Genomic DNA, 26,269 nt, shown 5'->3' on the forward strand with positions numbered 1-26,269 from the left:
TTTCCACCTTTTCCCCATTCCTCAAGTTAAATGAAGTAAATAAAAGGCAAAGGAGAAAAAACATGCTCATTGAGAAAAATGAAAAGAATGATAAGATGACACAGCGGAGAAGTTTTCTATTCTCCACTTTCCAAATTGCGAACATAAAGGAGGAAAGAGGAAATTCCTTCTGAGTTCATTTCTTTGCCTACTTCAAAATTAAAAATCATACCTTATTTATCTAGCCATTATATCCACCAGCTAAGGAATTTTGCTCAAACATTTTAAAAGATTATAGAAATTGGAAGAGGTTACAAGGAAGATAGTGTGAAAGTGCCAGAGAAGATACGAAAATATTTTTATTATGATTGTGTCACTGTAGCATAGTGAGCTACATAGGCTACTTCACTCTGCACTTTAAGAGGTAAAGTTGTGGAAGAGTTAGAATAATGAAAATCTAAACCACATACTATCCAAATTATTTATTAAATTGTGTTTTCTATGGTTATATGCAATGTATGTAAGGAAAAGGAGAATGCAAGATATAATTCTTCTAATCCTAGTGAAGAGATTACTTTTTCAGGGGAATTTTTTAATGATTTCAAAAGAAAAGAGATATGCACTTAAGAAACAAATGAAAAGAGACTTTAATCATTTATAAATAAAGTGTCCAATCCTGTTATAAGAGTATGTCAAAGGTAAACGAAGTTGGACACTAGTAAAAGCAGTAAGTATAGATTTTATTCAGTAATAATTATTGTGATAAGGAAGAATGTCCAGTGTTAACTGAACTCAATTTCACCAAAAATAAGACTGGAAACTTTTTAATGGCTAAGGTGTGTTAAGAGAAAGGCACTGAGGGTGTTAAGGGAGGTTGGTCAATGTGCCTAGACCATTGGGGTTTGTTAATTGCTGTGTATCTGGAGGAGAAAACAAGCTCTCTTATGTTTATGACAGGAGGCAGTGGCAGCAAGTCAGAGCAAGGCACCCACAGGGCTGGGAGGCAGAGGGAGAGTTGTCTTCCTGAATGTTTGCACTTCAAAGAGAAAGCTCTCAGGTCCTTGAGAAGACAGTTCTAGGTGGTAGAAGATTTACGTCCTAAAGGGGCAGAGAAAGGATTCATAATTGCGAGCTTTCTAAAGTAACTGCTCTAAGAGAGGATTCAGAAGCCCATTCGCCTATCACCAGATTTTGGCTGGAAAATTCTTCTTTCAGCATTGAGGTTTTTCAAGCAGGCACTTTAAAGTGACCAAGATCATTCCAGGAGCGTAGACTTGAACTGTTAGACAAGATGCTAGTGTTTGCTCATGTGTCCTAGTATGTGTGGTGGGAGGATGGATGAAGTCATTTGTACTGAGAGTCTGCAGTTTTTATAGGTCAGGCCAGGGTTGAGATCTGATGAAGAAGAGGACTCAGAGGAGCCTGACTAGAGTTTGGTCAAGGAGAGGATTTGTGAGGTAATAAAAAACTTTAAAAGAAATTACAGAATTAATGATAGGTTTAGGACTAAGGAAGAATTGGCAGGGACTAGCTATGCAAATATTGGCATTAAATTTATATATTTAATTTTAAATTTTGGCGTGAATTTTTTTAACCTAAAATCTGTGACTTAATTCTACAGATAATATTAGAGACATTTCAATACTGAGAGAATAGTGATATTTGACATAAGCTAAAAGCATTGTAACAATTTTTTTTTTCACCTGCTGGGCATGATGACATTTCTTTACAGTAATTTTCTTGAAAAAGAATGTCAATTGAACTAAAATGGGGCAAATACTTTGAAATAACTGCTGTTTTGAAATGCTTATGATTACAGGTGAACAAACATATTTGGAGGAACCAAGAAATGAATCTATTTTTTTCCTTCTAAAATAATAGCAAACTTGAATTGAATTCTAAGAGAAAACAGTTAATGCAATCATTTCCCTTTTCTTATTACTGTAACTTCCTTGATGATGACAAATAATATGAAGAAGAATTGACCCAGATAGAACTCTTAAAAATATGGAAATGTTTTTAAAGGCCTTACATTTCAGCCCATTTTTGAACTGGATAATTTTTCATAGAGAACAGGAAATATTTGAAGTATATAAGCAAATATTACTATAATCTACCAATTATTAGACAACAGGCTTTTTAGTATATTTCAAAATACACACAAATAATCAGTTTTGAAAACTATACATTTTAAAGCAAATAAAGACAAAACTTCTTTTGTCCTTATTACTATGTACCTGATGCTATACAATAGTAGGTAATAATGTGGTTGCAAAAATAATTATCTGCTATTTTCTTTAAGGTTATATGAAATTTTCCCAAGTAGACAATATTGGCTCAATTTTTTGGCAGTTGTATGATTTTAGACAATTTTAGTGATGTTTTTTAATTCACCAAATATTTTTAACTACTTACTCAATGTTAGAGACTGTGTTATCTGTGGGGTATACCCAGGTAAACAGAAAAGACATTTTCTATACCATCACGGAGCCTGAAATTTGGTAATAAAGTAGAATGATTGCATTTTTTATTTTGTTCCCATGGCCTCATTGAATTAATCATAATAACCAATATATAGGGTACAATGTACAATTCACCTAACTTAAAAATAAATGCCTGAGGCCAGTAAAGGACAAAGTAATCTATTCAGCATTAGAACTATAGATCAGACTATAGATATAGGAAAAGATAAGTAGATATTATGCATATATATGCATATATGTGCATGTTCATATAGTTGTTTATTGATTAACATTGACATAAGTCAAATATTCAGATCACCAATGTGTGTGCATCTTTTTTGGAAGATCTGTACAACTGATTTTGCACAGCTAATAAAAAGCTCAGCCTAATCTTTCCAGTGATGATGGAAACATTGAATTTACTTTACATATATGGGGTAAAACAAACTATACACCAGTTTTCTAGAAATGAATATGTTCTATTCCCAATTCCTATCATATAGAATTAAATTTCATCATTGGATTAATTTTATCATCATTTCTATACTGGCCCCTGGGGGGAAAAACATCCAAAGAGGGCTTTCTTATATTTATTTATAATATCCTGGGTCTAACTGTAAGAATTGAGTTCAATGATTAGTATTTCACTGAGAAAAGCAATTAATAAGACCTATAATCTGTTCCCTTTTTTTATAGATGAATGTTCTTTGAACAACGGAGGCTGTAGCAACCACTGTTCTGTTGTTCCTGGAAGAGGAATTGTCTGTTCCTGCCCTGAAGGACTTCAACTCAACAAAGACAATAAAACATGTGAAATTGTGGATTATTGTAGCAATCATCTAAAGTGCAGTCAAGTGTGTGAGCAGCACAAGCACACAGTCAAGTGCTCATGTTATGAAGGGTGGAAGCTGGATGTAGATGGTGAAAGTTGCACAAGTATTGGTAAGTAGATTGTTTTGTGTGTCTTGCTATATTTAAAAATAGAGTTTGAGGGGAAAAATCTCAAAACACCTTCAGAAAATTATTATTAAAAGTGTTCAACTAATTTTAGATAAAACATTTAACATGAATGTGTCATTTTAGACTTACTCCAAAATATTTGGGAGATAAAATATCACAATAATCCTTACTGTTACAATCCTATGAATTGTTACCATCAGATTATTTTTTTCTGAAACATTGCTTTCACTGTCACACCCCCTATGGGCTTATTTTTGTGTTCTCCAAAACATTTACTTTATTTCTCTGTGCATATGTGCATGCTTTTTAGAACCCTCCAAGTCCAGTCCTGCCCCACATTTCCAATTGTTATTCCTCCTACTCTTGAAAACAACTCCTTGCTCTGGCTGCTTCTATCTTCTAACCACCTATTTAAAATATTCTGCTGATTCTCTAGGTAGTATTTCACAGTGGGAAAAGCAAACAAAGGCTTTAGAATATGATATTTAACTCTAATCCTGCAGCTGACATTCATTATATATGTGACCCTAGGCAGGTTACATAAAACTTCTTGAGCCTCAGTTTTCTTATTTTTTAAATAACAATGCCCATTATAACAATTTCTTTCTTATAGCATGTTGCAAGGATAACATGAAGCACTTGTTACTGTGCCTCACACACATAAGGCATTTTAAGAAGTATGTATGGTGTACCATCAACTTCTCTGGATACTTAATCTGAGTCCACAAGAAATTTAGAGGTCCATGCATAGAATTGCAGGGGTCCATGAACTGTGTTAGGGGAATTGTTACACCTTTATTTTCTTTAATTTCTAACTGAAAGTTAGCATTTCTTTCCATTGTGAAGGTATGCCATAGACCACCAAAGTTATAAGCACCAACTATAATTTTTTTTTTAATTTCAGCATATATGGGGGTACAGATGTTTAGTGTACATATATTGCCCTTGCCAACCACCCCCCCCACCCCGCCCCGAGTCAGAGCTTCAAGCATGTCCATCTCCCAGACGGTGTGCACTGCACTCATTATGTATGTATACACCCATCCCCTCCTCCCCCCTCCCATCTGCCCGATGCCTGATGAATGTTATTCCTGTATGTGCATTTAGGTGTTGATCAGTTAAAACCAATTTGATGGTGAATACATGTGGTGCTTATAGAAATTTGTCTTGAATAGAAGTAATAGATATATTCGTGTCACATAAAAGTTGCTGCAGATATCTCAGAATATCACTGATATTCAGGCTTTGAAGCCTACTACTAATTCAATAATGGGAGTCATTAGACTCACTGCTGGATCTTGTTATTGAATGCAAAAAAAGTTCTTCCTCCCATCCAAGTACTAACCAGGCCCAACCCTACTTAGCTTCATAAGATCAGGCAAGTTCGGATGAGTTCAGGGTAGTATGGCCATAGACAAAAAAAAAAAATCCGTTCTCTGGGGACTATCTCCTCAAGTTTTTCCAAGACAAAAATTACAATAGGGTCTGAAATATCTTATCAAATAAAATATGAATTTTGTGTCACCAAAGTAAATAAGTAAGCACATTTGTTACTATATCTAAAAGTTTTTTGTTTAATTTTAATGACTGCATTTATATTTGTTTTCTTGTGTATGAATATTTTTAAAAACTTTATTCTTACTATTTTTGTACTTTTTGAAACTTTCTGAGAAGGGGTCCACAAGCTTCAACAGACTGCTAAGAGCCCATATGTTATAAACCTACATTAATTGTGTTTCTCTGACTTAGATTGCTCTTTCCCCTCTTCATCTCTTGGAATTCTGGGTATTCTTGAGGCTCACTAGCTCACATCTTCCCTCACTAATTAAGTCTTCTTCTAAATATTCTTGCTCTCCATTTATTTCTCCTTTCTATGTCTAGAATATATTGTTGATGAAAATACGTGGTCACATTTTTAATTGGATGTTTTATATTCCTTGCTATCTCTTTTCTGTATTTCTTATTTTTTCAACAAAATCATAAGCATCTTGAATTCAGAAATCAAGTCTTAGAGTTTCTTGTATTTTACATAATATCCAGTCCAGTTCTGAGAAAATAATATGTAATCAATAAATATTATAATTTTCAAAGACTATTAAATTATTTTAATCTTTTATTTAAAATTTTGTTTTTGCTTTGTTTTGTGGTTAATTTGTGGTTGTTTTCTCCTGATCATTAGTATTTGAGTCCTAGAGCTTAAGTCCTGTAGACATTTATTCTATACTTTTTTCTTTAAAATTGTCACACACAGTAATTGGCATGAGAAGCTGAAAAATATAGCAATTTGTTGTGATGAAAACAATCATTTCATTTATCTACATGCTCAAAGTAGGAAACAATAGATCAAGTTTTGACCTCAGACATATTTATGATTATATTTTGCAGGAGAATAGGCTCAATATCTTTTTTTAGATACAGATGACAAAATGATTGATGCATTTAGAATGGTTTTGTACCACAGGAAATAAATAACAACTTACATTTAATATTAGAGTAATTTGGCATTTGAATATAAGTGACCAGTTGTAGAGATAATTCTCCTAATGGAATCAACTCCTTCTATCTCAGCTCAGATGGCAATATAGAGGCAGAAAGAGGGTGAACCCTTTCCTCCCCATCATAAGGGTCACAGCTGACACTCCTCTAACAAAGACAGGTTAACAAGAGAGAAGCATAACAAATTTATTTCATCATAGTTTTATGTGTCATGGGAGCCTTCAGAATGAAGACCCAAAGATATAGGGAAAACTATCCATTTTTATGCTTAGGTTCATTGAAATAGGGGAAGACAGGTAGAAATACGATTGGACAAAAAGGGTATAATCTAATGTTAATAGACTCAGCAGGCAAATGGCAAGGCCTGTCTATTTAGATTTTCTTGGCATCTCTATGCAGATTCTGTCTTCCCTCCTGGGTATAAGGGAGGATCCCTCTACACAAGGGCCTTTTTACCTGCTATTGGAAAAGGGTAGGTCAGAGATTTTCTTTATGGTTAGCTTTTAGACAGAAAAGTAGAGGAAGGTTAGAATAATATTTTAGGCTTTACGAATGGCTTTGGGATAAAAGGGTTCTGGTTTCTATGACCCACCTTGGGGAAAAGGGATTCTAGTTTCTACAGCTTGCCTCAGGAGCGAATGAGGAGCGAGAGACAAGAGGGCAGGAGAAGGTCTCAGGCTGCTTCTTAGTCTTTCAATTTGAGGTATCATTCAGCTACTCAGGAGCTGGGTGAGGTAGGATTGCTTAAGCCCAGGAGTTTTTACAGTGACCTAGGATTATGCCACTGCTTTGCAGTCTGGGTGACAGAGAGAGACCCTGTGTCAAAAAAATAAATAAATAAAAATTGAAATAAAATAAAGTTAAAATGCAGTTTTTCTTACATGGACAATTTAACTTGCTGGTAATTAATTTCTTCCTGAAACATATAGTATACCAAATACCATTGTCAGCATTTATATTATCTACAGATAATATTTTTTATTAAGTATTGAAAATTATTTTATTTAAAACAATTTTACATATGCAAAAAAGGGCCTTATTCTGTATTTTATTTACCCCAACTCTTGTGAAAAAACAGCAAATTCATAGTTCAATAAAAATGAATTGACTAGTAACTATTGAACTTTAAAAATAAAATTTCTTCTTTCTTTCTCTTCTTCCTTTTTTCCATCATTCTTCAGTTGATTCCTTCTGTTTAAAGTGTTCTTTCTATTGAATACAACACCTGTGCTTATCCTTCTTGACATTTTTTTGTTTTTTGGGTTTTTTTTGAGACAGAGTCTCACTCTCTTGCCTGGGTTAGAGTGCTGTGGCATCAGCCTAGCTCACAACAACCTCAAACTCCTGGGCTCAAGTGATCCTCCTGCCTCAGCCTCCCGAGTAGCTGGGACTACAGGCGTGTGCTACCATGCCCGGCTAATTTTTTTTTATTTTTAGTTGTTTGGCTAATTTCTTTCTATTTTTAGTAGAGATGGTGTCTCCCTCTTGCTCAGGCTGGTTTCAAACTCCTGAGCTCAAGCAATACTCCTGCCTCAGCCTCCTAGAGTGCTAGGATTACAGACATGAGCTACCGCACCTGGCCCCTTCTTGACATTTTTTAAAAATTAAAAACAGGTAGTCATTATGTTTCAAATTAGAGCCATAACTTCTCCATTCTTTTTTCCCTTGAAATTTTTTTCTGGCAGTTCTTTCATATTTTCTTATTTCTTTACATTCTTTCTTTCATAAATTCTTTACAATCTGGCTTTTGCTAAATTGCAGAACTGATTCTATTTCCTCTCAGTTCATTCCTAATACCTTATTAGTTAAATAAAATGATTTTCTTAAATACTAGTTTTATGATTTTCAATTTTTATTCAATATGTCTTATAAATCTCATTTTATTGGCCTTCTCCATACTCTATTCTATCAGTCCCTTACATGTTCTCTCTTTAATTTATAACTTATTCATCGTCTTTCTCTGAAGTATTAGTTTCTTTTCACCTATGAACACTCAGAATATTGCTACTGATTGCAATTTATTTTCTGGTTTCTTTGCTGTTGTTAGGCAGCCCACTGGCAAATTTGCAATGTATTTCTAGTAACATTATAGAGAACATTGTAGCGTTCCTTTTTATTTTATCTTAGCCTGAATTTGGTTAGATTTTCCTACCAATAATTTTATTTCTTATTATTCTCTCATTTTTTTCATTTTTAAGTTTTTAAGATTATATTTATTTTCCAATTTACTTCATTTTTTAGGAAATAGATTATGAATATAAGCACCAAATATATAACAATTGCCTTTTGGTACACTATATCCATTACCCACACCTTAATTTTCACATCCCTTAGTGTGTATTTCCTTGGAAAACCCCTTTCCAATGGAGAACTTCCTTTAGCACTTCAAATCTGATTACTGTGGCATTTACATCTCCAGCCACACCATTTTTCTTACTATCTGGCTCTACTTCCCTAGGTATCATCAAGTCGCCTCAAAATTAGTTGGCTAACTATGCTCTTTCTCTTCTCTCTCAAGTATTCTGTCAGTGTTTCCAATTTTCTTCTGGTCTTCAGGGCTTACAACTTCAACTTATCTTTGACTTCTCCAATTCTTTGCTGCCCTCTCTCTCCACTTCTTACTTTTTTCTTCTCAGTGTCTCTTGGATTCAGCTGTCCTGCAACTGACTAGCACCTGCACCACTGCCAGGCCGGGAAATGTATACGTTGTAATGATGATGGCAGTCTTCACTCCGGCATATTGGTTTTCGTGCTCTGATTTCTCCAGTTTTTGAGGAGGGAATATTGAAACTTGAAGGAACATAGCACTTTTATTGACAAAGAAAAAGGGAAACCCAGGTGTGGAAGATGAGAATTAATAGAAAGGGGCAAGATGTATAGTAAAGAATAAAGTGATGATAAGCAAATGTGCTACCTTGGGGAACAGTGAGAAATAAAGGTGAAGAGATCGGGGAAAGGAGGCTGAGGGGGCCTTATAATCTGGTCATCCATTTTTTTATTTGTCTTAATAAAATGGTACTTTTCCATATCAGTCTCCATCCACAATTTTATTTTATTCTATTTATTTATTTTTTTTTTTTTTGGAGACAGAGTCTCACTCTGCTGCCCGGGCTAGAGTGCCATGGCATTAGCCTAGCTCATAGCAACCTCAAACTCCTGGGCTCAAGCAATCCTTCTGCCTCAGCCTCCCGAATAGCTGGGACTACAGGCATGTGCCACCATGCCCGGCTAATTTTTTCTATATATTTTTAGCTGTCCATATAATTTCTTTCTATTTTGTTTAGTAGAGACAGGGTCTCGCTCTTGCTCAGGCTGGTCTTGAACTCCTGACCTCAAGCAATCCTCCCGCCTCGGCATCCCAGAGTGCTAGGATTACAGGCATGAGCCACCACGCCCGGCCCTCCATCCACAATTTTAAAGTAGTTATTATCCAGGAAATGAACCTCACATCCTTCTGCCTGCTATTCAGGGCCACCTTCATTATTGTTCATTTTCTCTTTCCAAACTGATGCTTAATCATTCTCCTCTGTGAGTTTCCATTCTAGGCACATTATTACTATTTTCCTCATTAGTAAGGACAGTAAATGCATGATCAATAATATATACAGTACTTTCTCACAAATGTCACGTCATTTAATCATCTTCTTCATGTATTCTGCTTACTATCATCTATGACCTTCCAATATAACAGTATCCTATACATTCTTCAAAACTTACTCCTCTAAGAATAATTTCTTTAAGTTAATTATTATAATGTTATTAATTGCCACCATTTATCAAATACCTAAATATGACAGATAATTTTTTCGTTACTGCAAAGAAACCAGTTAGATATCCTTAAGACTCTGATTTTATGCCTATGGAACCTGAAATCCAGAATGGCTACTTCATTTGCACAGGGTCTTGTGGCTAAGACGTGTTAGAGAAAAGATTTTGAACTTTATTCTTCCTGACTCCAAAGCAGGAGCTTTTACAGGTTACTGCAAAGATCCAGGATGTCTCTCTGTGGTGTCTGTCCTCACACTCCCAGGATGCCTTTGAATTATCAATGTTTCATGAGCTTGCTTCTATCACCACTTGCACCCAAACTTTCTTAAAAGCTGAGATTGAATCAAATAATTTTATACCCATTATGAAACATATAAAAATTTTGCATCAAATGCTTGTTGAATGTAAAAGCTTCCACTTTCTCTTTCTTTAATGCTCTTACATTTATTATCTCTGTTATCTCTCTTCATTTCTTCATTTATATCTTTTGGAGATTATGCACAAAGTGTTCAGTTAATTAAATTGCTCTCTTTCTGGCATAGTATTATCATTGGCCTATATGAGATTCTCTTTTTCCTCATTTCCTCCCTCTCTCTTTCCTTCTTTCTTTACTTTTATCCCTAAAGCCTACCTTTCTTCCTCACCTCTGTCTCCAGAGAAAACCATTCCAATGTGGTTCATGTATTTTCTTATAAAATGCATATTGTTTTATGCATACATACATTTTTAATTTATATAAATGACTGTCATATGTAGTATATAGTGTCATTTATCTTTTTCAATTAGTGTTGTTTTTTATGACCTATGCTGCATGTACAACTAATCTGTTACTTCTAATTACTATGCAGTATCACATAGCATGTACTCATCTTTTTTGCTTATCTGTTCTACCATATAAGTACACTCACTTTGCCCCTAACTCTCTATGGAAGCACAAATAATGCTTCCATAGACATAAATTTACCTATATTCTTATAGATCTGCATGGAAATTTCTTTAGGACAAATATTACTGAATCACAAAATGTGCTTATACTCACTATGACAAAGTAAAACCAGCTGCTCTTCAGAATAATTACACAGTCTACATCTACACCAACAGTATACTTACTAAGGTCCTGCATTCTTGGCAATTCTCCATATTATTCAATTGTCTAGCTTTTTCCCCTAATGTACAGGAGTAACATGATATATCATTGCTTTAGTTTGCATTTTTATTATTACTTATGAGTTTGAGCACCTCTTCATATGCTTGTTAGCCTTTTTCATCCCTTAATTTACTTTGACCATTTTCCTATTAAGATTACTGTTTTTTCTTATTAATTTGTAGGAATTAACTTTATATTCTAAACTTTAAACATCTCAAATATCTTCTCCATTCGGTCATCCATCTATTAATTTCATTCAGAGTGACCTTTGTTGAACATTTACTTCCTCTTTGTCTTTCTGCTTTTCTCACTCTCTCCTTTCTTTGCTTCATTTCTTTGCTTCCTTCTTCTTCCTCCCATAATCATTCTTATCTCCTTCATATTAAATGTCATTTGGGCTTAATAGTCATTCATTGATTCTTATAAGTATCATTTATTCATCTGTGAAATAACAAATATTTATTAAATATAAACTAGTAAAAAGTCCTAGAAATGCACTGGGCTATGTCCTAGAAATGCAAAGTTTCTTTTTGCTCTGCCCCTTAGCCTGATAAGTGCTCTTCTCTCTCTCTTTTCTTCTATCTTCCTCTCTCTCTTCCCCTCCCCACCCCTAAGTGTAGATTCCTACCACTTGTTCAAGGTGATTTAAAACAACAACAACAAAAAAAAAACCCTGAAATATAAAGCAGAACTATTAAGAAAAAATATCCAGAATTTTTCAGGAAAGTAGTTAAGGGGAGAGCAACAAAAATTTGGCTTTTAAGAAAAACTGATGGACACCTGATGACATGATCTTATAAATTTATGGATTGGAATAATATCTGAAAGTCTATCCTGGACTCTTTTCCATAGATTCTATTTCCTCCACCTACTTGCATATTATACTTCAATAGTATTTGACTATTATTCATTCCTAATATGGCTATAGCTGGAGGAATAGAGTAAAGGAAGTAATAATATATATTGAACCAGAGAAATGATACACCATTTACCACTTCATAAGTTCCTACTGTGTAAAGTAAATGTATCTGATAAGACAGAGATATTCAAATAAATTCTTAAATGTAAGAATAGGAAAGACAGTAAAAGCTCTGAAATAGCAGGAAAGAACACATTGTAACACCATATCACTTTTTGTTTGATGATATCATATGTGTGATAAAGAATCAGGAGATTTCACATGGAATTGCTAGTTGTATGGTTATAATAACAATTTACTCTGAAAGGACCTATAGAAGGGCTCTTTTTCTTGGGCAAATCATCTAGTGCTTTCATATTCTGTCTTGTGAAAATTATTCTGTGATTCTGTAGTGGGACTAAAAGAAAAATCAAAGAAAAGAGAATTGTACATAGAAGTCTACAGTCTTCTGAGTGTTTTCTAAAAGCTACTTGCGATATACTACATTTTGATAAAGATGAAATTCATCACTATAAAAAATGTAAATTGTAACCTTTGTTTCATACATATGTCGTCTTTTATAATATAGTAAAGAAAAAAAATTCAAGCCGTTTCTATATTAAGGGCATGATGTGCTGGTTTGAGCTATTAAATTCAATCAGAAGCTAGTATGCTGGAAGAGTTGTTAGAAGACAGTAAAAATGGATGGGTACTTCACATTTTACTGATATTCACTCCTAACTAAGTTTGTCCCAAAAGAAGTTAATACAGGTATGTCAAAATTGAAACAAACTAGAAAATTCTTCATTGTGTTTTACCTCCAAATATGTTTTACAGAATTTCTTTTGATTAGAGTAAAAACTATTATAAGACTTGAGATTTTAAAATTTCATCTTCATAATTTCCCATTAGTTTATGAAAGTGACTTATTGGATTATTCACTACAATTTTATTCTTTCAAAGGGGAAATAATAATCTCATAAGCTAACAGAAATCTTAAAAATAGAGGCACTTGAAGAAGTTGTCTAGATTCAGAGTTCAAATATGAAAGCATCTGAAAATTTACACTATGATTTTTTATGTTTGGTAACTAGTTGATTAATATTTTAGTCAAGCATAATCAAGTAAATATCAAATAAGTAAATAGTAAATATTATCAAACAAGTATTTTCTCAACACAAAATGACTGTAATAAATTCAAGAACTTGAAAAACATTTGAGTAGTTTAAATAAGATAGTCAATATAGAGACCATTGTTCAGAGAAAACAAGATTTTTTTAAATCGCTTTTCTTTTTATCATGAATTCTTTCATGCATGTTTGAAACAGTGGGAATAATGTATTCACAGTCAATATTTTTAAATATTTAGAATTTGTCATTTATAATTTAACTTATTTTCTGAAAGTAACGAAACATTAGACAACTTTGAAGCCCTCTTTTTATGTGTTCTTCCATTCCCAGAGTTAGCCACTTTTGTGAACCTGGTGTGTCTGTTTTATCATTATAGTTTGTGTTCTTAAACAACATGTGATACTGTTTGTGTTTTTAAATTGGCATGAGCCATATATCCTATATATCTATTTGGAACTAGTTCTTTTTTTTACCTCATAAATATGATTTGAGATTTATTCATGGTAGTTTATGTATCTGTTTATTCCTCTTAATTGCTATATAGCATTCTACTATATAAAAAGATTATAGTTTTGTCATCCCTCTCATATTCATGGCCTTTGACATTGTTCCAAGTATTTTGCTATATCATATTGTGTTGTAGTGGATGGTTTTTTGATGTGTACTTGTGAAAGTGTACACAAGTTGAACCACTTATTCAAATGTAACGTGCATTGTCAGTTAAACATGATCAACTCTGTTATAGCCAAATATTTCTTCAGAATGGTTGTACAAATATACACTACCATCAACAGTTTATGAAAGGTCTTGATTCTAAAAATCATTGCTAACACTAGGCACCATAGTGGGTCATTTTAATTCTCCTCCACTTACTAGCGGTGTGACTCTGGCATGTTAGTTATATAGTTCTCTGTGCCTTAGTTTCTTCCTGTGCAAAATGGATACAATACCGCCACCCACTAATAAGGCTCTGTGAGGACTGCATAACTCTAGTGTAGAGAAAGCACTCTGTGTTTGATGTTATGACAGTTTTTGGACTTCTCATTTTGCCCAATATAATGGATGTGGTCTTGCTGTTGTTTTAATTGGTATAAAATTTTCTTAGTACTCTCAATTTCTGCTGCTATCTTATTATTAACTATTAGCAAATAGTCTATGGACTGACACCAATCTATGTACATAACATTGAGTAGCACTTATTAAAATTTCTCTGAGTCTTGTGAGTGTTTCTTTTTTTCACATTTCATTGGAGGGTAGAATTTTACTACTGAATCAATGTTTGTAGTGATCATAGATCTTTTCAGATTTTCTATTTCTTTTTAAGTCAATTTTGGTAATATATTTCTCTAGAAAATGGCTTATTTTACCTACTTCCAAATGCATTATTAAAATGCATATCTCACTCTCTTGTTTTTTTATTTTCCATATTCTTAGTTACTTTCATATTTTCACTCTTTCTATTATTTATTTATCTCTCTCCATATGTGTGTGTGTATTTGTGTGTGTATATATATCAATCCTGCTATAGGTCCACCTATATTTTATTACTCTGAAACAAAGGGCTTTGGGTTTTCTTAATAATCTTTTTTGTTATATTTTATCAATTTCTGTGGTTACATTTATTATTCTTCCTAATTTCCTTGAGTTAATTCTTTTATTTTTGAATTCTTCAGTTCAGTTGAAATATTAGTTCATTAATTTTTTAAAGAATGAGTTTTCTTTTTATTCAACTAACACAAATACACAGAAAAGAAACAGCACTAAATTGTGAGCATGTCCTATTGTCTTTCTTTATATAGATGGAAAATTTTTCAGATCTGAGTACAGTTATATGGATTAATCTGAATGAGATAAACATGTGATCTAATGTGAACTTGGTCTTTCAACAGTGGACTAAAAGTATTTGTACAGTTCTTTACTCTTTATATGTTTTTGCATGCATTCCTTTTTTTTCTGCTTCATATTTCTTTTTTTATAACGAATTGAGATATAATTCACATTCCATAAAATTTGCTCTTTTAAAGTGCATGATTCAGTGTAATGATTACTGCTATCTAATTTCAGAACACTTTAATCACCCCACAAACAAACCCCATACCCGTTAGCAATCACTCCCCATCAATACCTACCCCAGGCCCTGAAAACCGCTAATCTGTTTTCTGCCTCTATAGATTTGCTTATTCTGGACATTTCATATAAATGTAATCATACAATAAGTGTTCTTTTGTGACTGGCTTCCTTCACTTGGCATAATGTTTTAATTTATTTTAGCATACATCAGTACTTCATTTCTTTTTATTGATGAATAATGTATCTATTATATGGATATACAACATTTCATTTATCTGCTCATCCATTGATGGTCATATGAGTTTTTCCATTTTCTGGTTATTATGAATGATGCTGCTATGAATTTGAATATTCATGTACAAGTTTTTGTGTGAGCATGCATTTTCAGTTCTCTTAGGTATACAACTAGGATTGGAATCACTGGGTCATATAATAACTTATTTAACCTTTTGAGAAGCAGCCAAATTGTTTTCCATAGTGGCCACATTATTTTAAAATCTAACCAGCAGTGTATGAGAGGCCCAATTTCTCTGTATCTTTGCCATTAGTTTTTATCCATCTTCTTTTATTATAATCATTTTAATTGGTGTGAAGTGGTATCTCATTGTGCATTTGATTCTCATTTGCCTGATGACTAATGCTGTTGCACATCTTTTCAAGTGCTTATTGGCCATTGGTATATCTTCCAGGAAGAAATGCCTATACAGATCTTTTGCACATATTTAAATTGAGTTATTTGTATTTTCATTATTGAATCATAATTGTTCTTTATATATTCTGGATACACATCCCTAATCAGATATATGTTTTGGAAATATTTTCCCCAATCTGTGGGATGTCTTTTCACATTTTTGATAGTACTCTTTGAAGCACAAAGATTCTTAATTTTGATGACTTTCAATTTATTTTTTTTCCTTTGATGCTTTTGTGTCATGGGTAAGAAGATATTGTCTAATTGAAGGTCACTAAGATATATAGCTATGTAATCTAACAGTTATGTGAACTAAAATAAAATCTTAAGGCTCGCCTCCACCGGCTGACTGAATGGACCCCCTCTTGGCCAAGAGACTATCCTAAAACTAAATTGCCTGCCATGAGGAGGGAGGTCAGACATGACTCATCATGCCATCTTCTTTCTTGGAGACATTCTTTGTAACCCATTAACAGGCCTAAGGGTATGCAAGACAAACCTGCTGGTCCTCAATTTACATAACAAATATACGTCCCTGGCTTTTCTGTGATTAAGAGCTCCTTATCTTAAAGCATTCCAAGCCTTTAGACAAAGCTTCATGTCTTTAAGCAATTACAAGTTAAAAAATGTTTAAACCCACCTATAACCTGTAAGTCTACCCCCCTTCAAGATGGCCCACTTTTTCAGGCCAAACCAATGTATGCCTTCCACATATTGATTTATGACTTTACCTGTAACCCCTGTCTCCCTGAAATGTATAAAACTAAACTGTAACCCAGCCACACTAAGTCCATTTGCTCAAGGCTGCTTGGGCATGACTCCGGGTCATGGTCCTCAATTTGGCTCAGAATGAATCCCTTTAAAATTATTTCACAGAGTTTGGCTTTTTTTCCATTGACAGTTACATAGTTTTGGCTCTTATATTTAGGTCTCTGATACATTTTCCCCCCAACATCAGTGGGGGTAAAATTGTCTTTTCAAGAAATGGTGCTGAGGGGAATGGGTTTTCACATACAAATGAATGATGTTGAAACCTAGCTCATATCATATACAAAAAGTAACTCAAACTATATTAAAGACCTAATGTAAGAGCTAACCAAAATTAGATATTCTTTCTTTTATACAACTGTGCATACAGTACAAATATTTTCTGTACTTTAAAAATGCTACATCCTGGATATTAAATTTTATAAGTATTTCCTTTATAGGAAGCTATTTGGAGCTATTATTTTTTACATGTTTTTGGTACATTGTGTCAGTTAGCTATTGTCACAGTAATGTTCTGCAGTAAACACCGCAATACTCTGCAATAAATAACTATAATACCTAAGTGATCACAACAATATACATAATTTTTGCTCGTGAGTCTATGGGTCTTCAGAGCAGTTCTGGTTTTGGTTGGGCTCACTTAAACTCTGTAGTCAGCTGCAGGTCAAGTAGGTGGCTCTACCCATCATGACTGGACTCTTTCCTGTGTTTGGATTCTCTCCCATACTAGCTATCAGCTAGTCTAAGATAGATTCAGCTCTAGTCTACATTTATTCATTCAAAACACATTTATTTAACATTCTGGGCAGAACTTCTCAAAGCAGGTTCAGGTCCAGTGTAAAAGATGTCAGATGACTACCCTACACCAACAGTAACCAGCCTAGGCTAGACCTTGTATTAATGATGCCCTTGGTGCCAAGTGTTAAGGCTATAATGATGAGCAAGACCAATAGTATCTCTGTTTTCACAGAATTTACAATCCAGTGATGAAAAGAGATGACAAACAATTAAGTACTGATTTTAAAATATACTTGAATGAAAATAAATAGTCTATGATGATATGGAATGATAGAGATGGGCTTTTATTAGACAACTGATCAGGAATGACTTCTCTGAGGAGATGATATTAATTAAAGAAGTAAACCTGATTGCAAGTGACAGAAACTAAGTCCAAATTAAGTTGAATAAATACAATAGAGTGCATCGGATTACATATTCAAAGTGTGGGAAATATATAGGAGTTTTCTGGGGAAGAACTAGTCTTAGGGATATTTAGAACCATGGTTTAAATATCCATAGGATGTGGTTTCTCTCCAGGTCTTTTCTGCTCATTTTTTGTCACTTTTTTTCTATTTTACTGCAATGCTACAAATGGGCTTATTCAAACTACAGGGATATGAACACTTGCCACACGAGGCTTAGAGATCTGTGATCATAGAGGAAAAGAGAGTCTTTACCCTCAGCTTGTAAACTTTTCTGGAAGTTGTCAAACCTGTCAGCCTGACTCAGTTTTTATACCTATCCCTCCGGCCAATCACTGTGAATAAGGATGATTACAGCAGCCCACATTATTTAGCTTGGGATAGAAAAACTGGTTTTTATAACACAGAGTTCAAAAAGGTGTCACTAATATGGAAACAAGAGAAATATGGTAAGCACGGGTCCCTCACTCAAAGTGTACATTTATCAAACTGAATTCATACCCAATCCCTATCAATATGTCTCACAGTAATTACTACGTGATTTTGATACATTTTTGAAATAACATAAATTAAATACCTTTCAGAAATTGAAATATTCTTTTAGGTACAAAATTATAAAAAGAAACATTAATCTCATTTCTGTTTTCAAAGCTTCTTGCCTTTCTCCCCGCTCAGGCCTGATCTAGGCTGAAAAACTGTTGGAAAATGGAATAGTCATGATTTTTTCAACTGTGCAGAAAACCACCATGGTCACTCTTATGGGAAACCTTCTGCACTCCCTAATGATAAGCCCAACAACAGTCTTCAAAAAAAATCCTTTTTTGTTGGATATTTCTCCTCTGTGGATCTGTAGTTATGTGATAGGCTAAGAATAACAGAGCTAGTTTTAGCCAAATCTTAGCAATTTCTATGGTGATGGTTCTGTCTTTGGGTTGTCAGCTGCAATTCTAAGAAAACAGAAAATCTCCCACTTTGTCTTTGTCGGGTAATAATTATTTTATTATTTAATCAATATCAGGAGTACACAAATCTAAGTAGTACAAATACATTAATACCTTATTTTAATGAATACACATAAACCCAAATTTTTCAGATTTTTATACAATTGTGGATTAAAAGAAATTACTCTTTTAATGACAGAAAATTATATAATAAATTATACTTTTAAATAATGGATTTTGACCTTCAGCATTTTATTCCACTTACCAAAGTATATAAATATTTTCATAAACCTGTTAAAATAAATTTAATTTCAGATCCTTTTGAAGCATTCATCATCTTTTCTATTCGTCATGAGATCAGAAGGATTGATCTTCATAAAAGAGACTATAGTCTACTTGTTCCTGGATTGAGAAACACCATAGCACTTGATTTTCACTTCAATCAAAGTTTACTTTATTGGACAGATGTTGTAGAAGACAGAATATATCGAGGCAAGCTTTCTGAAAGTGGAGGTACATATATTACAATTTTGCTTAATGTTTAGGTTACTTTTTAACTGAAAATTCCAAAAAATATGTTGTAATCAGAAGTGTTGATTAATCTTTTACCTTTGATTGTTTATCTCTTCTCTCATATGTGCAAAAAAAAAAAAAATGCCGAGCATATGTGTGAAGATATGTTGGGGGAGGGGAGTGGTGAAGGTTCATGCTGTTCACACCATTTTCAGTCATGGACTCTACTTTTCCATGGACTTATGTTGAAGAAATTTATTAACACGAGAAGATGAATTACTGCTATATACAAGTAATCAAACTTTGGGGAGTTCAAATAACTTGTTTTTTATTTTACCATCTTTCAACATAATTCAAAGAAATAATTAAAATGTCGTTACAAAGAGTACTAATATGAGGTAAATATTTTTGCTATTGAAGAACAGGAATTGATAGTAGGAAAATGTGTGCTCTCTTTGATTCTAATTGATGCTATTCGCTTCTGTGACTGTGCTTGCTTTTAGTTGTTTGATAAATATAGTTAATCAGAATGAAAAACAGGTATAAGAGCAAGGGTAACTCCACGATAGGCTAGGCTTCCTGGATGTGAGAAGCTAACAGCCTAGTTCTGCTTCTGTATATATGGCTTGCTGGCTTGGTGCTTAGCGTAAGTGGAGCTATGGCAGGCTTCACTAAAGTAAAGGAAAACAAGGCCCCGGGGAGGTAACCGCAAGTTACTGCCTGATAAAGGGCTGGAGAGGCCAGGGGCCCTCCAACCAACTAAGTAGATAAGAAGGGCAAGACATGATCAGCGCATGAACGGCTTGTGCAGGGCGTGTGTTCCCAGGATCGCTTGTAACCAAAAACTAGAAGGTATGCAACAACAGCCCCCGCCCCCCGTCGGAGACCCTCCTCTTCCCCTAAATGACGTTAACTACAACTGGCGCCCGCGTGAGAAGCCCAAAGCTTAGAGTCAACCAATCACGAGCCAACGTGATCAGCCACTTCTAAAAGAACAAATAAACTAAAGGGGGATGGAGTGCAGACCAGTATGTCGTGTGCAGACTAGTGTGTTGTGTGCAGACTAATGTGTCATGTGAAAACTAGCATACAGAAAAGTATAAAAGCTTAACCTTTACCCCAGGGCAGGGTCCTAGTTCTTGGAGTGGCCACTGCATTGGTGCTCTGGGACTTGGACCCTAGCTCGAGCTAGCCAATAAACTCCTTTGCCTTTTTGCAGTCTCAATGAGTCTGCCTCTCTGTTCCTGGGGCCAAGGGATACCGGCTCTAACAGTTGGTCCAGTTGGACTTTTTCTCTTTACCTAATTCTACCCTTCAAGATCAACATTTGCATTAAGTTGCACTGATTTTAACCAGTGTATTATTATTATTTCCAAAACTCCTTGTTCTGCCCAAAAAGTCAAAGACAACAAATAACTTTTTTTGCAACCTCAACATTGTTATTAACCTCAGAATTCTTTAAAATTTTCATTCCACTGATACTGAAAGGATTTACAAGATTAAAGTTTTCTGGAAGGAAGATCAGTAATCCTAAATTTAGGACTTCTTGGTTTCCTCTGTGCCTGGTAACACTTCTGAACTATTTCTCTCTAAGTAGAAATAACATTTAGGTATTTTGTACTGCTGATCACAAGTAGGCCTTTTCCTTTGTGCTTAATACATTTCTAGAATGGGTGCATGTGTTGCTTTCTCTTCTTTTCTAGGTGTCAGTGCAATCGAAGTGGTTGTGGAGCATGGCCTAGCTACCCCGGAAGGCCTGACAGTCGACTGGATAGCAGGCAACATATACTGGATAGACAGCAATCTCGACCAAATTGAAGTGGCCAAACTAGATGGTTCCCTAAGAACTACACTAATAGCAGGAGCCATGGAACACCCCAGGGCCATTGCTTTGGACCCAAGATATGGGTAAAGATGTTTGTCTTTTAGAAATTCACTTTGGCATAAAAAATAATCTTTCAATGTAATATTGAATTCAATTATCTCATAAATTGTGAGTCAAAGTGCTTATTTTGTGCATACGTATATGCATGTATATGTATGTAATTGTACATATAGCAACTATTAATAGTTTAATTTTATTACCACACGTTGGTTATAGGATTTCTTACAGGGGTACTTTTAAACACTCGGAATGTCTTTTTTTTTCCCCCTGAACATAGGCATTAAGCCCTATTGGAAGCTGTTGCAACTCTTTTTCAAAGCAGTAATTTAATGAATTTCTCTTTGCCCTGCCAAATAGATGTTGTAATTATTTCTACTGGTTGCAAACTACAGGGCCAGTCTTTGTTCTAAGTAGTCACAGATGTTAACTGTCTCACCCCTTTTTTATTTTATATGTTCTTGGAGTCAGTTTAAAAGAAAATTTAAATAAGCTTGAAGGAGTCCAGTGGTGACATACTAATGGGAAGTTTGAAAGACAAAGCACATGATTCTGGAAAACAAGGTTAAATGCTGAGTAACTCAAGTTTTTGCCTCACTGTTCTCTTGGGTATTCCTTTGTGAAGGAACAGAAGAGAGACACTGGTTTTGGAATCAGAAGATGTGGGTTCCAGTTCCTGTCCAGTCATTTATACTATGGGGCAATCAAGTGTGCTATCTTCACTTAGATTTCAGTTTTCTCTTCTATAAATTGGGATAACAATATCTTATTTATTAGATTGTTTTTGAGGAGATATATATATATATATATATATATATATGGGAGATAATGTGCAACCAATATGTGAGAATATTTTGTTATTCCTGTTAATTATTTCCTTATAATTGCTTTGTAAATCTAGACATTGTTAAGCCCAAAGGGTAGTAGAAAGGATTTTTTTTTTTTTTTGGCTGTATACCTTTAACCTTAATACAAAGTTGAGTGAGGTAGGCAGCTCTAGTGAAAGAGGGGAATGAGCCAAGAGGGAGTTTAACAAGGTACAGAAGAGAGAAAAACAGCAAGCCTTGTGTTTAATTTAGCTTCTTGGCCACACTCTCTCACTTTTGTCCTGGCCTATTCCAGAAATCAATAGATTGGGAAGTATGTTTGTTTTCCTTTTCCTCAATTTAGACTCAGCAACTAAAGGGGCAAAGCAGCTTGTGTAGAGCAAGAGTTCCAAACTGGCAACCCTCATTTATGTGTTTGCCTTAATTTCCATAGTGTTTTAAATCGATTTGAAGTAGGTGCCAAAATTTAACATATTGAGAGATGTTAAGATCCGGTAACAATGAGCTGAGTAGCAGCTGTTTATTTTTAACCTGGGGGTGTATTCTCTAATTTACACAGTCTACACTTCACCCATTTCGCTCTTTGTCTCCTGTAATAACAATTTACCGGGAAAAGACCTAACATGTTTAATGAGAATTGTCCTTATTTTTCAACTGTGTATTCTTGAGGTACAGGTAGATTGCTGATCCTCATGCTAGACTTCCCACAAAGGTGCTGACTCATTACCAACAAGGGTTTTTATCCTTGGTGTGACAACTACTGATGTGACATTTTCATCTGTCAGACCTACTAAATTGTACCAGCGTCTTATCTTCATGAGAAATTTTCTGAATAAGGGCAAGTAATATTTTGAAGAAAGTTGTAGTCCTGGCACATATACCAACATGAAAATAAAAACTTGAATGCTTTTTAAATTGTAAATGACACAGTCAGAAAACAAATGAACAAAACACCAGGTGTATGAAAGTTTTGAAAATGGTCTGATCAAAGCAGGAGATTTTCTACAGCTTTGTACTGACAATGTTTAGGATAAATTTATTTATCTCAGTTTGTTAGGGAAATGTCTAACTTGAGAGGAGAAAAAGAAAACAGAAACACAAAGGACATCAACTTATAAGGATTAAGTGAAAATAACAAATATTATTTCAGGGCTATATAGGAATCTCCAGAAGTAAAATACACTCTAAGATTTGAAAGTTAGTACACAAAGTTAGCCTGTGAGTAGGGAAAACCTGATAATGCTTCTGAGAGAATTAATGTCTTCCATCACTAATTGCCGCTATGAGACTGTGAGGCTAATTAAGATAATTACAGTGGCAATAAAATAATAATTTAAAAAACAAGATGAGGAAATAACACTTTTAAAATTGTTTCTGGTATAAATGACCAGAGTTCAGATAATAGTACTAATCCATTCAACTCTAAGAATTAATTGAAAAGTTAACAGGTTTTTGTGTCATGATTTGATAGGATTTTTATTATTAAAAATTATAGAGATTGATATGCTTTAGATTTGAGATTCATGTAAATACTTTAAAGTATAGTTGTAAAAACTAAATTTAAAAATTTAGTAGAAATATTAAAATGATTTCAGGTTTATTGGATATTTTGGTAAAAATTCTGAGATTATTTTAAATGTTGAAACTTTCATAAGGTCGGCTAAGAACATAAGAACAATAAGCACACACACACACACACTCAACAGCAAAGCCAAGCTAAGTACAGAAAAAGCAACTCTGAAAAATAATTTAATTTAAACTCAATGTACTGCCTTAGTCCTATGTAAAATAGAAACATAAAATTTTTCCTTATTTCTCAAATTATTCATGAACTATAAAAAAAGAGCTGTGAACCAGCATTGAGAGGAACTCCAGAGACATTTAAACTGCTTTTGAACTTTTTAATTTTAAGTAAAATCCACTGGATAATTATTGAGGAATATGTTTTGTATAGATGCTATCATATTTCCTACCCAATTGTAAGCTTTTTGATGCTAAGGAAAGTTGTTTTCAAGTCTATAAAATCATTCAAGGATCTTAGTATGTATACGTGTGCTCAGTAAATGCTTGTTAAATAAATGACTGCATGCATATGAAAAGACTTCATTTACATGCAACTTATAGGAACTCAAGGACATACCTTAAAGTGCAAAGTATATAGTAAAGAACAGTTAATGGATAATACTATAAACTTTGTTTACAATAATAAATGAAAAGAAAGGTTCACAACTAGCCACTTTGCTCCTTCAGCATAGCTGAGAAAAAAAAGACCATAACACTAGACTCATAAAACACATTTACTTCGTGTGAGGTTTCTACAGCAATGAAGGTCATTGTGACCTTTATACAGATGCCAAATAGGAAGTGTTTTTAACTGACTACTTTGCTTTCCCAGCATAGAACCTACAGGTCTTCATTTTAAGTTATAAAACTTGTCTGTCATCATGTTATTCCTTCAGTATTCTGGGTTTTGACCCAGTCTCCCAAGTGACAAGTTATTCCAGGATGGTAATTGAGAGTCTCAGGGAGGTGCCATTTGTCTTTCATTCCATTTTAAGGTAATACACTTATCGCTAAGGTGACCTGAAACAGTACATGAATCCCCTTTAAACATCATGCTTATTATTAGGGAGTAACAAGCACCAGGGAATTACAGCATCTACAAGGTACTCACTTTAGTTCTTAAACTTTCATTGCCTTTATTCTTGTGCTACTGCATAGCATCTTTTGCTCAATTGCTAGTATTTAGTTTTCATTTGTCACAATAACTGGACTCTGCTCTAACAATTGCATCGGTGAAAGCAACAATAGTAATTGTGAAGTTTAGTGAGACATCTAAATAAAATTTTAATCATATCTAGGAATATTCTTAAATGAAACTAATAAAGATATTGTTTTTAGAAGACCTAAAGATTATAGATAAGTAAGCTTCCCCCCCCCCCGCCCCAATATCATTTATTTTCACCTTCTGCTATTTGACCTGATAGATGATAATGGCTTTTTCATGCCTATAATGGTACAAGTTGTTCATGGTCCACTGACCCAATTTAATCCAGATACAGACTAACCCATGAATGCAGGAACCGCAGAATCCATAGACTATAGTTTCTTTTTTAAAAGCAATTGTGGCTGAACATTTCTACACCTCCTACATGAAGAGATATTCAATCATTGTATACTAGAGGAAATCATGCAATCATTGATGTGCATTTTAATCATATAAAAAGAAAGTAAGAAAGAAAAAATTATAGTGTTAAAATACTCTATTGTAAAGTATACAAAAAAGTGCCTAGAATTTTATGAAACAATGATCCTTGAAATCAAATGTTAAGATTGATTCTGAACTGTTTTATGGCAAAGTTAAGAATACTTTTAGGATAACTAATTCTAGAACATGTTATTTTATAAAAAAATTGTTGGAAATTTCTCACTTAAATTGATGAAAGATTAATACCACAATGATCACTACAGCAGAGACATACAAACACTGCTACATTAAAGAAGAAATGAAAGGATCACTTATTTTAGTGCATCAAAGTGTCCCAAGACGTATTTTCCCCCCACTGTAAAAACATGTTTCAGAGTCCATCATGGCATTTCTAATAAACCTAAACTTAGAGAATGCAGAATTGCGGAGCTACTAATAAATGAGTTGTACTTGCTGCAACTGTATAATGGGGTAGAAAGTTGTGAGGAGACACCAATTCTTCATTTGTTATATAAGCAAAAGAAGATGCTTCAGCAGGCTTTGTGTCATCATTGCTGAGTATGACGTACAGCCTTAGCTAAATCTGGTGGCGGTTTATCCACAAGTACTCACAGACTACCTATGATTCTCAAATTCACTAAATTTGTTTTCAAGGATTTTAATTTTATTTTTTTTTTAAACTTGAAAATCTCTCTACTTACCTTTGTTTGTCAAGACATCTTCACAAATTTGATTGACGTTGTATTAGGGTTCTTCCTATTTTAAATTTTATTTTTTTAATGCTAAGTTTAAAGGAAAGCTGACAAATAACCTGCTGTCAATGAAAAATGTGTGCATCCAAAGTTAAAGCTGAAGGAAGACACATAATCTATTGCATACTCATTATTTGTAAGAAAACCATTTAACTACTTAACTGAATAGCCTACCAGCTTTATATTAATTAAACTTTATTCCATTTTCTAATTAACTAGCAACATATTATATTATTTAGGGTTTTATTTTTGCTCATAAATAATTTCATGTAATATTTCCAGATATTAGTATTTTTATACAAAACAATCTTATCTTTAAACACTAGTCTTTTCAGAAAATGATCCTCAGCAATGATATATCACAAATATCTTGTGGTATATTTTTAGAAATTATATCTATTTATTTAATTTTGAGTTGTTTATACTTTTAAATTTTTATTATTAAAATTTTTAAATACACAAACTAAAAGAAATCATACAATAAACTCCCTTGTACCCATTACCCAACTTCAACAATTATTAATACATTGCCTTTTGGTATATTAATGTTCATTTTTATCTTTTCCTAACACTT

The 26,269-nt window shown here is 33.8% G+C and overlaps 1 protein-coding gene across 2 annotated transcripts in view; it reads left to right on the forward strand.

Annotated features, from left to right (window-relative positions):
- LRP1B (LDL receptor related protein 1B) overlaps window positions 1–26,269 on the forward strand; it is a 1,768,615-nt gene that overhangs the window by 1,136,577 nt on the left and 605,769 nt on the right. For both annotated transcript variants that reach the window (XM_069473041.1, XM_069473049.1), the window contains exons 23-25: window positions 3,138–3,383; window positions 18,829–19,026; window positions 20,730–20,934. In XM_069473041.1, the coding sequence (XP_069329142.1) occupies window positions 3,138–3,383; window positions 18,829–19,026; window positions 20,730–20,934 (649 nt within the window). The remainder of the gene's footprint in view (window positions 1–3,137; window positions 3,384–18,828; window positions 19,027–20,729; window positions 20,935–26,269) is intronic.

Source organism: Eulemur rufifrons, chromosome 1 (assembly GCF_041146395.1).
Source record: "Eulemur rufifrons isolate Redbay chromosome 1, OSU_ERuf_1, whole genome shotgun sequence".
Classification (NCBI taxonomy): domain Eukaryota; kingdom Metazoa; phylum Chordata; class Mammalia; order Primates; family Lemuridae; genus Eulemur; species Eulemur rufifrons.